Source organism: Zingiber officinale, chromosome 1B (assembly GCF_018446385.1).
Source record: "Zingiber officinale cultivar Zhangliang chromosome 1B, Zo_v1.1, whole genome shotgun sequence".
NCBI lineage: Eukaryota > Viridiplantae > Streptophyta > Magnoliopsida > Zingiberales > Zingiberaceae > Zingiber > Zingiber officinale.
This window is the reverse complement of record NC_055986.1, coordinates 120,167,022-120,182,587: the sequence shown is the minus strand read 5'-3', so window position 1 is coordinate 120,182,587 and position 15,566 is coordinate 120,167,022. Positions and strand designations below refer to the sequence as shown.

The 15,566-nt window shown below is 37.8% G+C and overlaps 2 protein-coding genes across 8 annotated transcripts; one reads left to right on the top strand and one right to left on the bottom strand.

Moving 5' to 3' along the window:
• Positions 1-2,498: 2,498 nt before the first annotated feature.
• On the top strand, positions 2,499-4,966 carry LOC121975778. Its single transcript, XM_042527627.1, has 5 exons — positions 2,499-3,284; positions 3,369-3,426; positions 3,515-3,598; positions 3,684-3,819; positions 4,500-4,966. The coding sequence occupies exons 1-5, from the start codon at positions 2,657-2,659 to the stop codon at positions 4,782-4,784; spliced, it is 1,191 nt and encodes a 396-aa protein (XP_042383561.1). The 5' UTR covers positions 2,499-2,656; the 3' UTR covers positions 4,785-4,966.
• Positions 4,967-5,948: 982 nt separating this feature from the next.
• On the bottom strand, positions 5,949-15,566 carry LOC121975737 (peptide-N(4)-(N-acetyl-beta-glucosaminyl)asparagine amidase-like). 7 transcript variants are annotated; one of them, XM_042527570.1, is made up of 18 exons: positions 15,375-15,566; positions 15,240-15,293; positions 14,988-15,146; positions 14,841-14,900; positions 14,620-14,718; positions 14,457-14,543; positions 13,629-13,711; positions 10,152-10,265; positions 9,531-9,585; positions 9,361-9,447; positions 8,952-9,007; positions 8,813-8,872; positions 8,652-8,739; positions 7,832-8,575; positions 7,679-7,739; positions 6,784-6,886; positions 6,277-6,408; positions 5,949-6,194 (listed from the first exon to the last, which is right to left on the bottom strand). In XM_042527570.1, exons 1-18 carry the CDS (start codon positions 15,450-15,452, stop codon positions 6,116-6,118), a joined length of 2,199 nt encoding a protein of 732 aa, XP_042383504.1. In that variant the 5' UTR covers positions 15,453-15,566; the 3' UTR covers positions 5,949-6,115. The 7 variants fall into 7 exon arrangements, with proteins under 7 accessions (XP_042383504.1, XP_042383512.1, XP_042383521.1 ...); XM_042527578.1 differs by having other exon boundaries at positions 14,841-14,879; XM_042527587.1 differs by having other exon boundaries at positions 14,841-14,912; positions 14,999-15,146; positions 15,375-15,463.

The following is a 15,566-nucleotide window of genomic DNA, read 5'->3' as shown; positions in this document are numbered from 1 at the left end:
CTCTAGATCCATGTGGTCAAGCTGTGTACGAAAAAGTGTTCGAGGATGCCGGATTGGTGAGAGGGGTGCACGAAGAAAAATGGAGGACTTCCTCTTGAGCTCCCCTCTCTCTCTTTGGTGAGTTGTTGAGGATGTCACATGATTTGGTGGTGGCAACATACCACCAGTAGTCGCTTGTTGTGGCTACTACAATGCCTTTTGCACTGGAGCATTGACGATCATCTCCAACTCCTCTTGTGTTAAAGTAATCATGGTGAGTTTTCCAGCCTCCTCCGTCTCTGCGCCTCAGATTCAGGCGAAGATTCCCATAGACGACGATGGTCGAATGGTTGCCAAGAGCAAGTCTTTTCCCTTCTTGGAGAGACCTTGCGATCCTGCGCACACGCCGATGATCCGACAGAGGGTTAGTGACCAAAAATTAGGGAAAAGGGTCCCTAGCAAAATCCTCCAACGCTCAAGTTAGTATGGTCCTAGGTGAAGGAATTGAAAAGAAAGTAGTCACACGAGAATAGGGTTCAGATGTAAAATTGCATACCTTACCCATGGAGAGGAAGCTCCTTTTATATTCCACCTCCGTAATCATGAGGTGGCATCGTGTGTCGGAGTTTGTTAGTTTATTCTATAACGAGTATATGAGGAATCTTCTATTTACCCATAGATGTATCTCTTTTATCGTTTATGGCTCAGACCTTTGATGAACCGTTACAGAAGTATGTTATCATACACGGTCGCCCAATGGGAAATAGGATAACCTCCGAAGGTATTCCCAAAGGAATATTTCCCAACAATTCTGACAGGTTGTTAAAATATTATCTGTTGTCTATCTGTTGAATATGTCTTAGCCAGTTAACAAGGTCGACCGTCTTTACACTTGTTCTTGTATTAAGTTGCCTTATCATGTATGGAATGTTATATTATAAATCCGATCAGAGATCCATATGATGCACCGAGCATGCTAGAAATCTATTTAAGTAACACTTCGATAAAACTGTGTACGCTAAAGATTCATTGGAAGTAGATATGCAACTAAGTCTCTTGACTCCGACCGATTTTATGATCGGTCGTACGTAAAGAACTTCCCGAAATTAACTGCCTCGAACCCGACCGACATTGCATCTGTCCAGGCATATATGGAAATATCTATGAGGTTATAAGACTTGAGCTCGACTGACCTATCATTTGGCCGGGCACACACAGAGATATTTATAAGATAAAGTGACTCAAGCTCAATCGGTCTTTCATCTAGCCGAGCACATATAGATTTTTAAGGCTAAGTGTTTTAGGTCCGGCTGGTCTTTCATTCGGTTGGACTCATATAGATTTATGAAGCTAAGTGCATTATGTCCGGTTGACATTTTATCCGGTTGGGCACATGTAGATTTATGAAGTTAAGTGTATTAGGTCCGATTGGTCTTTCATATGGTCGGGTGCATGTCGATTTATGAAACTAAGTGCAATAGGTACGGCCGGTCTTTTATCTAACCGGGCGCATGGAGATTTATGAAGTTAAGTGCATTATGTCCGACCGGTATTTCATCCGGCCGAGCGTAGACCGCTTGAGTTAGATAAAAAAAAAATCCTAATACTAAGTGGGCCATGAAACTAGATAGGAATAAACTCTTATCTTGACTTTGACTATCACACCACTTTGACTTTGACTTCCAGATCACTTTAACCTCTACCGCCAGATCACTTCTTGAATCTACTTATTATAACCTGTATCACCAACTATAAAGGTCAGATTTAAATATTTCGCAATCCTGGATGATTGCCCTATCCACTCTGTGACACTCCATCCTTTTCCTGATGCCAATGATTCAATCTCCCACGATCGAATGGACTTTGGAGACCACTGCCACTTTCCCAACTTGCAGCTCCTAGTGGGCATGAATAAATGCAAGCCTACTTCAATTCCCCGTTTCAGCAGTACCTCTAACCCTAAAAGAATATTAATAAATTTGAGGTATTGAACTGTTATTGTTTGTTATTCTATATTTCAAAATTTATAGTACATAATCACAGGCTTACTATCGCGTGTTATAGTATTTAACTGCTAGTTATATTGTATATTGGACCAATTCGGCTACAACAAAATGCTTAAAGAGCTTTATTGAAGTAACACATTAAATTAGCAATATGTTAATCCGCATGAAACATCTAAAGTAATATATTTAATCGTATATTATTCTACAAATGAAGGCACTTTGGAGCTATTTTTCTTTCATCTCACCTGCTAATACTATTTCTTTAAGCTCAGGGTTTTTGAAATTAAGTTTCCAAATCTTGATTTGATGAATCGAACTAATCGAAATTTGAGTTCAGACCTTAGGTGAGCGAGCAGCTGCAAAGTATCTCCAACTCCCACCCCCTAAGTCCTACCTAAAGTGACCACCTGTCCTTGGCAATGGCAGACGCCCGCCCTACTTATCCCTTCCCTCCATGTTCCATGTTCCATGTTCCACGTTCCATGTTCCATGTTCCATGTTCCATTCCCTTCCTCCTCCATCACCTCCCTGTCCCCACCTTCCTCTCGCCTTCCTTCCCCCGCCCTGCGCCCTATAAATAAACACCTTCCCTCCTCCATCCTTCCTACAATCGAACGCCCATCTCTCAATCAATTAGCCACCTTTTCTTCACTTATAATCCCTTCACCAACATGTGCAATTCCAAGGTAAAGTCCGGCCATACAATGGAGGTGGCGGATATCGGCGGCCGTCCGGTCCTGCAGCCTGCCTCCAACCGCATCGGCCCGCTGGAGGCTGCTCGGCCGCTGAAGAAGACCTTGCAGAAGTCCCTCTCTTTGCCCTCCTCGTTCGCCAAAAATGCTGCTCGAGCGGATGCGGATCACAATGCTCCTGTGACTCCTACTAAGCTCTCGCCCCCTGTCTCGCCCAAGCCGAAGCAGGCTAAGGCTGCTCCTCAGCGAGGCATTGAGTCGAACGGGTTGAGTACGAGCAGTGATAAGCTTGCGGTGCCGAAGCCGACTCCCACTAAGTTACCGCGTCCAGTGATGAAGAGGTCAATGAGCTCCGTAGGAGCCGGCCAACTGGCTGTGTCGTCGGAATCGATGTCTTTGCTTGGTTTTGACAGGGCTCCCGGCAGCATCGCCGCGGCGCAGAGGGAGCACGCCGTGCTCGCTCAAGCGAAGCGCAAGATGCGTATTGCGCACTACGGCCGCACGCCGGCGAAACTTGACGGAAACGTAGTTCCTGTTGACTCATCAACGATCGATGATGTGAATAGTCAAGATGAGAAGAGATGCAGTTTCATCACATCAAATTCTGGTGAAAAAACATGACTTTTTTTTACTCCCTTTTTCCTTCAGCGAGATCTTTGAATCGTCACTAATTTCTTGTTCTACGATTTAGATTCTGTGTATGTTGCATACCATGATGAGGAGTGGGGAGTGCCCGTCCATGATGACAAGTAAGCTTCCTTCTCTCCTCTCTTTATCTCTCTGCGTAGAGACTAGACTAAAGAAGTTGGTTCCTCATTTTTTTTGTACTTTTCACAGGATGCTATTTGAATTACTCGTATTGGCAGGAGTTCAAGTTGGTTTGGATTGGACTACCATATTGAAGAAAAGGGAGGAATTCAAGTGAGAAAAACAAAAATTATGGAACGTAGAATCCGTGAAGCCACACTAAGATTCAAGTTTACTGATATGCCTACTGGGTTTGCAGGGCTGCTTTTGCTGAGTTCGACGCAGAGTTGGTGGCCATGTTCACTGAGAGGCAAATGGCATCAGTTTGTGCAGCTTGTGTGTTGGACATAGGAAAGGTTAGGGGAGTAATCGACAATGCGAAGAGAATCCTTGAGGTACTTGAATAACTACAATGTTAATTTGTTCCTCGTCTGCATTATGTTTTGCATGCTCTCATACATCATCAAAACAACCTTGTTCTCTTAAAGGACTAGTAATTCTCAGAACAATCCTAATCAAGAACATAAAGAAGCCTCTTAATTCTTTCTGAAAATTCATAATGAGGCCATAAAGGATCGCGATTACGATATAGAGTCTTGGTGCATTTGACTACAAAGAAACACCCAAAAAAAAATAAATTATACAGGAGGAAGCTGCTGCTAGTTGCCTCCTTTAGCCACCGATGGAATAACGTGATCGAGGTCAGAGTACCTCAAGAAGTTTTTTTGTCATTTTGATCTTACAATTTTCCAGCCAAATCTCTAATAGCACTCTGATAAGTACTCTATAGGCTACGTATTTAAGTTTTAACGTGACCTCAACCCACATTAAAGATTATATTGTAGTGCTCTTTATCCTACAAAATTTAGCAATATCTCTGAAAAACTACAAGCACTCTGATAAGTACTCCTTTTTTTAACACATGATTGTTTATGTCACTGGTATATCCATGGCATGAATTCACAAACGTTAAGTAAACTCACTTCACTTATTCCCTCCTGTTTATATTTGTTAAAATTTAGCTTTCTTCAATTTGAATTTCCTAATCAGACAGCACATGTGACTGGTTGGACAGGTCAGAAGAGAGTTTGCATCATTTGCCAATTACTTGTGGGGGTTCATCAACCACAAGCCCCTCTCTCCCAACTACAGGTCCTGCAGGAAAATCCCGGTTAAGACATCCAAATCAGAGTCCATCAGCAAAGACATGGTGCGCCGTGGGTTCCGGTTCGTTGGCCCGACCGTGATCCATTCCTTCATGCAGGCTGCTGGGCTGACAAATGACCACCTCGTCTCATGCCCCCGCCACCTTCATTGCTCCATGACAACAATCACCAATGCCAATGACTACCCTGCTTGACCATCACTTTGTAAATTGATTAGCTAAGTGAGATTAGGTACCCTCTGCTTATTTGTGATAGAGGAATCTAGTGAGCTGTGACCACTTGTGTAACATGGTTGTCAAGTGTGTGTGATTGAGTGTTCTTCCTTTTTTTTTACTCAAATTTAATGATAGGAATGCTAAGGCAGGAGATTGGATAATTGCATGTGCCGAGGGGACATGGCATGTGAGCTGACAGCAATTAGCATGTATTGCCATGTGATCTGACCACTACGACCTCAATAATTCCTCGAGTCATCATCCAACTCAGCTCCCTTTCAGATCATGCCATTGGGGAAGAAGAATATTTAATAACAACAAGCAATTGCTTTCCCTACTACTTTTCTTCCGTTTAGGTTGTGTGTGTTTGTGTGGCTTGCATGCTTGAATGCTTGGTCGAAACGGCTGAGATATGCCATCCAATCTTCTGAAATTGTGGCTTAAGAGACGACAAAGGAATATAGAATGTGAAATTTCGATTTGGTTGACAATTAAATGTATACCTATTGCATTGTTTCTCTTACCGTCTGCCTCAAGTCTTTAGCTTTTGCACTTTCTTTGTATTACCGCTGATGATATTTTTAGCTTATGGGCATAGAATATGGGCTGATAATATTTCGTTCAAAAATTAAAAATTGCCTGTTATTTTCGTTATCATCAAAAAGCGAATCCATATTCAAAAAATATCTCATATTATTTTTCACCCTCAATTTTTTTTTTTTTTTTGCACTGTTAGATTACTTCAACTTATCAAAATTAATATAGGTGAAATACTAAAATATTTCTTAAAATTAATTAAAATTAAAACTTAGTAAATACATGTTAAAATTACTCCAATTAATTTACTAAGTAATTTATCAGCGTAAAATCAGTAAATATTTATATATGCACACTAAATGAATTTCAATCATGTCTTTGTTCGAGTACCATCGTCATCATGATGACAAAAAATGAATACATTCGTCCCCAGCATCTCCGTCAATCAATCCCAGGATCAACACGGAGGAAAATCACGAACGACTACTAACCTTTAGAATAGTGACTAGCACATAAAGAAAATATTTATCTCGACTTTATCGAGATTCGAACCCCAGACCTTATGACGACAACACCTCATGCGCTAACCACTAAATCCATCCGAGAGAAAAAAACATAGTACAATCGTCATCATAATTCTATTTGGTGGACATTATCATTGTTTATTTAGCTCATCGTCCAGCATTGCTAGCGCATACATATGAACTTCATCAACTCAATTTATCAATACGTTAAACATTATAAGATAGAAACAATCCTTTAAAGTATACAGGTCAATACGCATACAGGTTAATACCTCCTATCTGAAATCTCCCATTTGCCTGACCATCTTTAACGGCTAGGAAGTTAAATCTAGCAAATCAAGAATCACAATTGTGAACTTAGCACGCAATTAATTAGAGATAACATTCAAGTAGCTTCAATAGAAATTTACCTAAATAAATTAGACTTGAATTTCATTTTTACTGTAAAAGCTTTCCGTTGGAAACGTCTATCAAATATTTGAGACTTCTGTTCATCCAAGGGAATCCATGTAGAACCTCCAATTTGCTTTGCCTCTAAAATCCTTCAAAACAAAGTTTCACTATAATTGGCATCAGGCTTATTATGCGATGGCCTTGTCATCCTGCGTTGCTAGTTTGACTCGTGCAATTGTTGAGTCACAGAGAGCAATATTTTGTCAATATATAACAAGAAAACATCATCCAACTTTCCTAGGTATCAAACACAAATAGGAGTTATCATTGAACTACTTAGATGGAAGTGAATCGGATTGACTAATAGCACTATGTAATCAACTATAGTAGCCACTATAGATGTGATTTTTATTTTTTAGAGAACTAAAATAAGCATTAGACACGGCAGAAAAAAAGTGGCAGAGATAATATAATTTGACATCTCTCAACATGATCATGAATGTGTTGATAATGGAATATCTTACCAATCCATTGGATCTCTTTCTGGAGCATCATTAGCCGATACAAAATCATATGACTGAAGCTCGCACATTTGCTCACCAGGAACTTCATAAATGAGCCAACATCCTGAGAAATTTAATTGGCGGAACCAAACGACATCACCATTCGGACAACTAATTAGTTTTATAAAAACAAATTCCAAAATGAGATCAGTAAATTTTTCAGAATAAATTACTTAAACCAAGAAAGGGATTAATAATCTAGTACAATGTATGGACAAAGAGACAGGAGTGGAGGATTTGCAATGTACCATTCATCAAAATGAGTTTTGCTACAAGTCCAAATTGCAAACGGAACAGTGACATTCTCCAGTAACTGCAGTTTTTTGTATGATAAGCTTGCACTGAAATCTCTAAGAAACAACAGAATTGACCTATTTTTCTAGATATATTTCTTTAGAGAAGCATAGCTACCATATATGTCATCTTAGTGTAATAATCTACACGGTCAAAGGACACAACTAGAAAGATTTAAGAAATTCTTTTTTTATCAAAACATAACAGAATTGTCAAGGTTCAGTTTAATCTCCTTAGTATAGAAATAGTATTCCAAAGAGACTAAACAAAACAGAATTGTCACAGACCTTTAAAAAATGCATATACTTTAGATAATTAGCAAAGTCTAACCAATAGTTGGATATTAACAAAACTATGCAGCATATTGGAAACTTCAGATATATATTTGTGCCGTTGGATGAATGCACATCTATAATAATTTCAGTCACTCTAACAAGTTATAGTAGTAAAATCTGGCTAGGTACAAAAATGCACAAAGGAACACCACGTAGAGGTAAATAGGATCTTGAAATAAAACATGCCAATGAGTTCTGCAGTTAATTTCCAGACTTAATTGGCCTACCTTTTGCTCCATTTGGTTCTTCCCATTTAGTTGAAAAAGTACCATCAAACGCTGAGGCAGCCTAAAAGTTACATAATTAGAACACTCAAAGAACCAGCGACTGAAATTATTAACAATAACTGAATGTTAAGATGGTCAATTGAAGCTACTTACAATCCCTGAAGGAAGTTCTTCACCACTTGCAAGAACTGAACCAGAACATAATCTATTAGGTTTAGGAAATTGCAAAACTTTGGGAAGAGCATTCTTTCCTTTGATATTATCAATTATTTCATTAATCACGTCCAATATCACTGGCAAAGCAATAGAAGTTTGAACAGGATCAGCAGATAAAGACACATAAAACTTTCCATCATCAGCCCCTATCTCTAGCTTCAAGGAAGTGGCTGACAGCAAACTTTCAATGCAGAGAATCATTTCATTAGAGATCTGAGATCCCTTGAGCTCCATGAAAGATGTTCGATTCCTGAAGGATTTACTCTTAAGATCTTTCATCATTCTTTCAATTGTCTCTAAAACTCCAACAAAGTTGGCTAATGAAAAATTTTCAGTAAGCATTTGTGAGCACAACTTAGTCATGGCAGTGCAAATTTCTGTGACATGAACATCTACACATAATCGTTTTGGGCAAGAACTGTTTAATGAGTTGCTGTCACTAGAACCACACTCGAGTCTTTCTCTTCGCCATTCTATAGCACCACTTTGCCTTCCAGGTAATGAAATGGAGGCATCCAATTGACAATAAACCTCTCTCTCAAGTTCCTCTGCTTCTTTCTTATCACGATCTTCAAGCATTATGAGTAATTCAACTGAATATCCATTTCGACATTCTTTTCTTATCAAGGAAAGAATTGCAGCAACATTGGTTTCTGTCGCAAGGCTCCGTCTTGATAAGACCTGAAAATAACTACACATGACCAATTGTTTCCATGAGGGAAAAATTAGATAGCGACTCAGCACCCTATGTATTAACCTCATGCCACTTTCTTGTGTATCTTTTTGTAACATCATAAACTCCATCTTTAGCAATAGCTATTGTGTAGTTCAGCTTCTTGTTCCAGCTTCACCAAAAAAAAAAAAAACTTTTAGATTACCTAGTATGGAACCCAGAAGTTGTCAAAGTAGTAAACATACCCCTTTTCATACAATAATGGATTATCATAAACCCCTTCACATGGATCAAGATGTATCCATCTGCACATGCTCTCACAAATTAGTGACAGAAATTATAAGACCATCTAAGAAAAAGTCAAATATACTGTCCATACATTACCTCCCTAAAGATTGAGAAAAACACTCCGTCCATACATGATCCGTAAAATCTTGTACCTATGCATGAATCATAGAAGAAAAAGAAAGTAAGAAAAGTTTCAAATAAATTGAAATTCATAAAATTGTTGAGATTTCTACTGCATCAGAGTAATAAAACATAAAAGATTCTTAGAGTGAATGAATCCCTAGTAAAATGATAATGAAATTGGCCCGTCCTTCAAGGAAAAATATGCCATTAAGAAGGTTCAGCCAGACATTTAATCTTGAATCTTGATGGCCTTTTCCTTTTGGCACATGGAATTAGTAAGACATGCATATGTCGAGAAATACAGAAAGTTATTAGAATTATGAAAGGAATCTAAATCATAAAAAATTTAATGCAATGCTTAAGCTTCATTTTTCAACATTACCAGACGAGCTTCATAACCCAAAGCTCGACAATAGAGTGTAAAGCAATTAGCCCATTCTCCACACCGACCTCTCCTGGTTTCTAGAAGCTGGAAAACAGATGTTTAATAGTAGTGTCATTAAAGGACTTTGGAAGATTGGGCATCCCGATAGTTAGTTAAAAAGCAATTACCTTGAGTGGATCATTGTACCGTGGAAAACGGGTGATACTGGAGCACATTTTGCATCTGAATAAAGATTAAAAATCAGTGAGAAGTCAAGTAAGGGCATTTAAGTGATAGATTAGGTGTTTCAGAATGAAAAAGTGTTGATCTATACTCATGGAAGTCAGAAATTAAAAGAGTACCAAAGGAAAGCACGAGACTACAGCATAACAAGTTGTCTCCCTAAACATGTAGACTTTATAGGATTAATGATATTAATTAGAGAGTGATGGCATAGTCTACAAGATAAATAACTACTCTCTCAAAGGAACCTAGCCAACTAACCACCAAAAAACAAAATGGAGTATCATGAGTTTAAAAATTATGACTGTAATGAACAAACTATACCATTCCAAGCAGTAAAGGTCTGGTGAAAAAGAAAAAGAAAAAAAAAGAGAAATGAAAACAGGTCAAGCAGTACAAAACAACTTATTAAACGCAATGGAAAACACATATAAAAGAAACTAGTATGTTTCTAGTCTAAATTTTGTAAGGTAAGTATTAACTGGATCAATATAAAAGAAACTTGTGCGAAGCATGTACAAATATATCTAAGATATTCAAATTAAATCTTGATATTAAATAGATACCTATAAATCTCAACACGATGACCGCCAAATTTTATCTCAGACTGCTCAGCACTGCCCATGCCAATGTTCATAGTTTCACCACCACATTTTTCGCAAGAAGGGGAATTGACCCATCTGCAAAATGTAAACTAAATTAAAGGATATAGTTGACTCATTGAGACATGTGTTTCATAACCGCAAAAATATAAGTGGCAATCTCCATTAAAAGTTTATAAACGTAGAAATAAAGATTCTAAAGCTCAACTATTAATATGGCATACCTTGGAAGATGATGAACCTACTTGGTAAATGATATAAAGTTCAACAATTCCATCAAGAATTAAGAGTCCTTTAAGTTCCCTATTAGTCCTTTATGTTCACTATGTGAGTCTTTATGAGTCCTTTATGTGTCTATGAGTTTTTGAGAGTTCTCTTAAAATGTGTGATGCAATCTCCCTACAGTGTGACAGATGCCTAGGAACCTTAGGTGTGATACCTAAGCTTCTACAATTTCACTTAATTCCAGATTTCTACTCCCCAAACCTTCCAACACTCAATCTCTCTTCTTGTGCCACATCAAGTTAATAATCCTGTAAATTGACCTACAAGATATATGACAATGCTCATTCGAAAGCACAATGCAAAGTTCTATATTGTTAATTCAATAACACAAGAAAAATCATTCTAGCCATTTGAAACTATAATTTTGCCTATTCATTAACAAAGGTGTGCTTGTTCATTCATGTTGTTGAGTGTATTCTAACATTAAATTTGACTATATATGAGTATAAATTTTCATCTAACCTTACCAAAACTTTCCAAGACATTCTTACCAAGCCTTTTCCAATGTAAGTCCTCAAATAAACATCACATTGTATGCCTAAAATAAAATTTCAATTTGGAGGAGAACCAATTTATGCCCATCTCCCAGTGACAAGAGACGACCTAATACATTTGGCTATCATACAGCTAAAAAAAAACAAAGGCAACCAATGCTAACACCATATAAACTTAAAATGGGTTATAAAAAAATTGTTTCTTTTAGAGAGATTTTAGATTTAAATCCTCCTCCCCAAAAGTGACTTTGGCTATTGTTGCTACAATGACCTAGCAAGGAGGGGACAATGTTTACTTTAGTTAATTTACAAACATAGTTTGCATTAGATGCTTAAGCTAAAAAGAATCTATTAAGTAGCCTTTCATGCATAACTAGTTAAATCAACACACTCTAGGTTTCAGGCATCTTCCTTTGCAGGAAACTAAAATAGAGAGAAGAGACTTGAGAGATAAATGGCTTTAATTCACACTCACGATTCCATTTCATGAGATAGTAATGCATCATGTATATTCATCATGCATGTATCTGCATGGTTTGAGTAGCAATTTCATAATAACTTCAACGACCCCTGCTTGTTCATTGGTTATTTATGGCATAGAAACACCCAAAGGTCCCCATTCTCCAAAGCTCTAGGGCACTTCTTTGGTTATTCTAGTCAACAGAGAAACGGAATCTTGGATGAATGTAAGTCCAAACAGAAGATTTCAGCAGGGTACATTACATTCTAGAATTGTAAAGTAAAATTTATCAACCTGCTGGGGCAGTAAATTTAATGTGCAAAAAGAATAAAAAAATAAGCATACACTACATGCAGGTTCAGATGCAAACTGACATCTCATTGTAAACCATGAGATATGGGGGTCACAAGAACCATGAACAGGTAAAACAACTGGTCAACTGACACAGGCATGTCAACACCAGCATCCCTTGTATTCCCCACAGCTCATTTCCCTACACGACAAGGTCATCAAGAAAACAACACCCATGTTCCCTCCATGTTAAGTGCAGTGAGATTTATATCTAGACCAGCATCTTGTCTTCTTCCTATAATGTTTTCATAACTTGTGTCATTATTTAGTTTCTCAAGCAATAACTATTTCTTCTTCCTATAATGCTGCTGTAACTTGTCGTACTTATAGTTTAGTTTCTCAACCAACATATTGAGTATGAGTATAAAGAAAAATAAATCATTTGATAAATCCTCATCATTAACAATTAAATTGTCAAAGAAAATATTACAGTTGATGCACTAACTTGTGTTACTGTGACACCAAAATTCCTTATTTAGTTTCTCAACCAATACATTTTAGTATTTGAACCATCTTCTTCTTCTTCCAGAGTTATTGTTCCTTTTACATTTTAGTATTTGAGACACTTCTTGTGTATTCCCACTTCTAGCACATTCGATCTCTAGATGTAGAGACTACAAAACCTTGTTACAAGGTCTTCTCATATATCCTCATCATTGATAATTAAATTGTAGAAGCAAATATTACTTATGTTCACCAACTTGCACTAGTCATATGATATCAAAGTTTACAGCAGTATAAGAACAACATCTTCAATGCTATCATGCTGGTTTAGTTTCATTTATTCATGGAAGATATGTGCCCCCGAGAGCAGGGTGTCATGGTTAGACCTTCCAATGGTAGATTAGGGATCTAGAATTCGAGACTTATTGAACTTTTTCTCTTTAATGGGTAGCGGACTTGAGAATACTGGTTATCATAATAGGCCTCCATGTATACTTCCTCGATTTACCGTAGCAGCCGGTGGAAAACTTCTGTGGGGTCTGGCCGATCGTCCGTTACCTAACCTGGTTAATCATTTTCCGTGTTGGCCTGGGACGGGCTGGTGGAGGCGCTGCGAGTGAGGGAATCACCTTTTTGCCACCATGTTGGTTTAGTTTCAAGATTAGACATTTCAAAACTTCACTACATTCTAATTCCTCAAATGTCCTTAGTTGTTTCAAAAATGAACCCTTGTGAGCACAAAGTTTACGCCCCCAAATTATCACACATAATCAACAAAAGTAGACGACGACAAAAGTAGACAACGACATATATGACCTCAAAAGGGGTTTTACAAAGCCCCCAGGGCATAGCGCAAATGGTGGGTGCATGACATCTTTGGTGTAATGGCCAGGTCGATTCTCAGGAACTGATGATATGAGGTTTACCCCACCATGCGCCTAACGCCTGTGTACGTACATTTACCTCCTTCCATATCCATGGGACACTAGGGGGGCCGTTAATGTAGCGATCTCATTTGTGTTTAGCTAAAATATGCCCTGGATGTATGCAAGTTCATTTACAAATCCAAAGATTTTAAATACATTGGTAAAGATCAATTTGACTTGTAGAATCAGTGTATAAATTTTACTATTTTATGTATACAAACAATGTGACTGAGCATATCATCAGTCTGTTTCTCCTTGTACCTGTCCAAACATGTGCTTTTTACTAGCATTATAGTGTTATTTTGAATTCTTTAATGAACTTTCATCAAACTAAAGCTAGAGTAGGTTGAGAATTATAACAATTATACGATAAACAGGTAAAAGAAATAGCCAAACCAATTGCTCTGCAGAAAGGTAATACCCATACTGAATCATCTTCTAAGCACAAACAAAGAAACATTTTTGGGTGTTTTAGAATCACCTGAATGATTGTTTGAACCAGAAAAGCAATTGTAGCAAGATTGCATGATCTAACTCATTCTTTGAAGGTTTGAAGATTCCCTCCTATTACAAGCAAGGAACCAAAAGTTTATGGAATCAAATAATTCAAGTTATAGTCAATCAAATCATTGTATGAAAATTGGAATTGGGTTCCAGAAAGCCCTAATTTGATTTAATTTAATTTCTAACCTATCAAAACACTTCCAAACATGGTAACTCGAATGGCAAAATTAGGATCTTGTATTTGTTGAATCTAAAAGTACAAATAGGTTTCATTGCACTAACCACAACTGTAATGTAATTTTGGAATCACAATTATAATTTTTGCGCATATTGACTTGAAGCAGTATCATTATGAACTAGTCTAAAGCTTCTGGAATTTGGTCAAAATAGGATTTGGCTTGACTCCACCAACACAAGGCCTTCATCACAGTCAACTCAAACAATGACTGTCCTATTGATAGTTTGATACAAGCAGTCAAAAGTGGAAATGTCCTGCTGTACTCTAGCATCAGCGATTTACTATATTATTTTCTGCCAGTTATTCTAGAATTAGAATCACCCATGTTTCTAATACAAATATCTACTCTATAGTTCGTTTTCATTAAATGACATTGATATGGGTCATTTCTGTGTAAATATCTATCATATGCAGCACTTATGCTTTATAACAGCTTCCTTTTGAATTTATGGTACAATTCTGTTGTTGAAGTTTAATCTTTCCCCATATCCATTTACATTAGAGATAGAATGTCCTTATTGCAACTGAATACTAGAAAGAAACACACAAAGTTATTATTATATGTACCTTAGCAAGGGCGACTGATGCCTTCTCCTCAATCTCGTCAAGAGGAACTGTCTTCTTTGCAGCATCTTGGCGGACAGGATCCTCATACTGCATTTTATCTAGTGTCATTCTACAAAAGGGGAAACAACCTAAGAACTCAATATCACAAGCTGAGTCAACTGACCATGAGAACCTGCTGAACGTATGCACGGATTCTCTGTTCAAATTCTCTCCCATCACTCTTGACGGCATATTGTTGAAACATAAGTGCCTCCTCTTCTGCCTGGTAATAACAATATAAGCAACGAATAACTGAAAGTTAAATTATCAATTCCAACAGATGACTGAAGCTTTATTAATAAGTATATGACGAATTGTTTCTTGAAATGCAGTACAAAAAAATACCTGCAGCATACGTGCCAGTTCCTCGTCTGATTTCTCGACCTTGATAGACGCAACAGGTAACTTCAAAGTCCACTAAATCCATTTCTAACAAAACCTTTTCCTAGTAGAGAAGAAAGTAAAGGGAAACAACAAAAAAGAAAAAGAAACCTGCAACATACGAGCCAATTCCTCGTCGGATTTGTCAACGTTGGTTGCTCGTGAACTCTCCCCCATTCCATCTTGAATGGATACCAGAAGAAGATTTTCCGAAATCCATTCAAGGTCTGACTCATCCGAGACAGCAACACCCCCATTCTCCACCAATATCTGCGTTAGAGGGAAAAGTCAATCATCTAGGATTTTTCAATCATAATCAAACAGATAAAATAAAATGGGAATAGATCGAGGGGAAAATAGTACCTTTTGATCCTCAGGCGGCACGGAAGTGACGGAGAAGATCTGATACTGGAGAACCTAGTAAACCGAAGAAGATAATCGAGAGCAAGCACAAAGCATGAGAGATAAGAATCAATAAGAAGGAAGATTATGGATTACCTCGAAACCTAAATCTGTGTCGCACTCAATAGAGAATTGAGTGTCGCCATGACGGACGAACAAATTGCGAGCCACCATCAATTCTTCTTCTACCGCTGCAAACGATGCTTTGCTTCGCTGGAGAAACTTGGAAGAACAAAAATGTATACAGTGAGACTCCGTTTTTTCCCCAAAATGCCTCGAATGCACCAG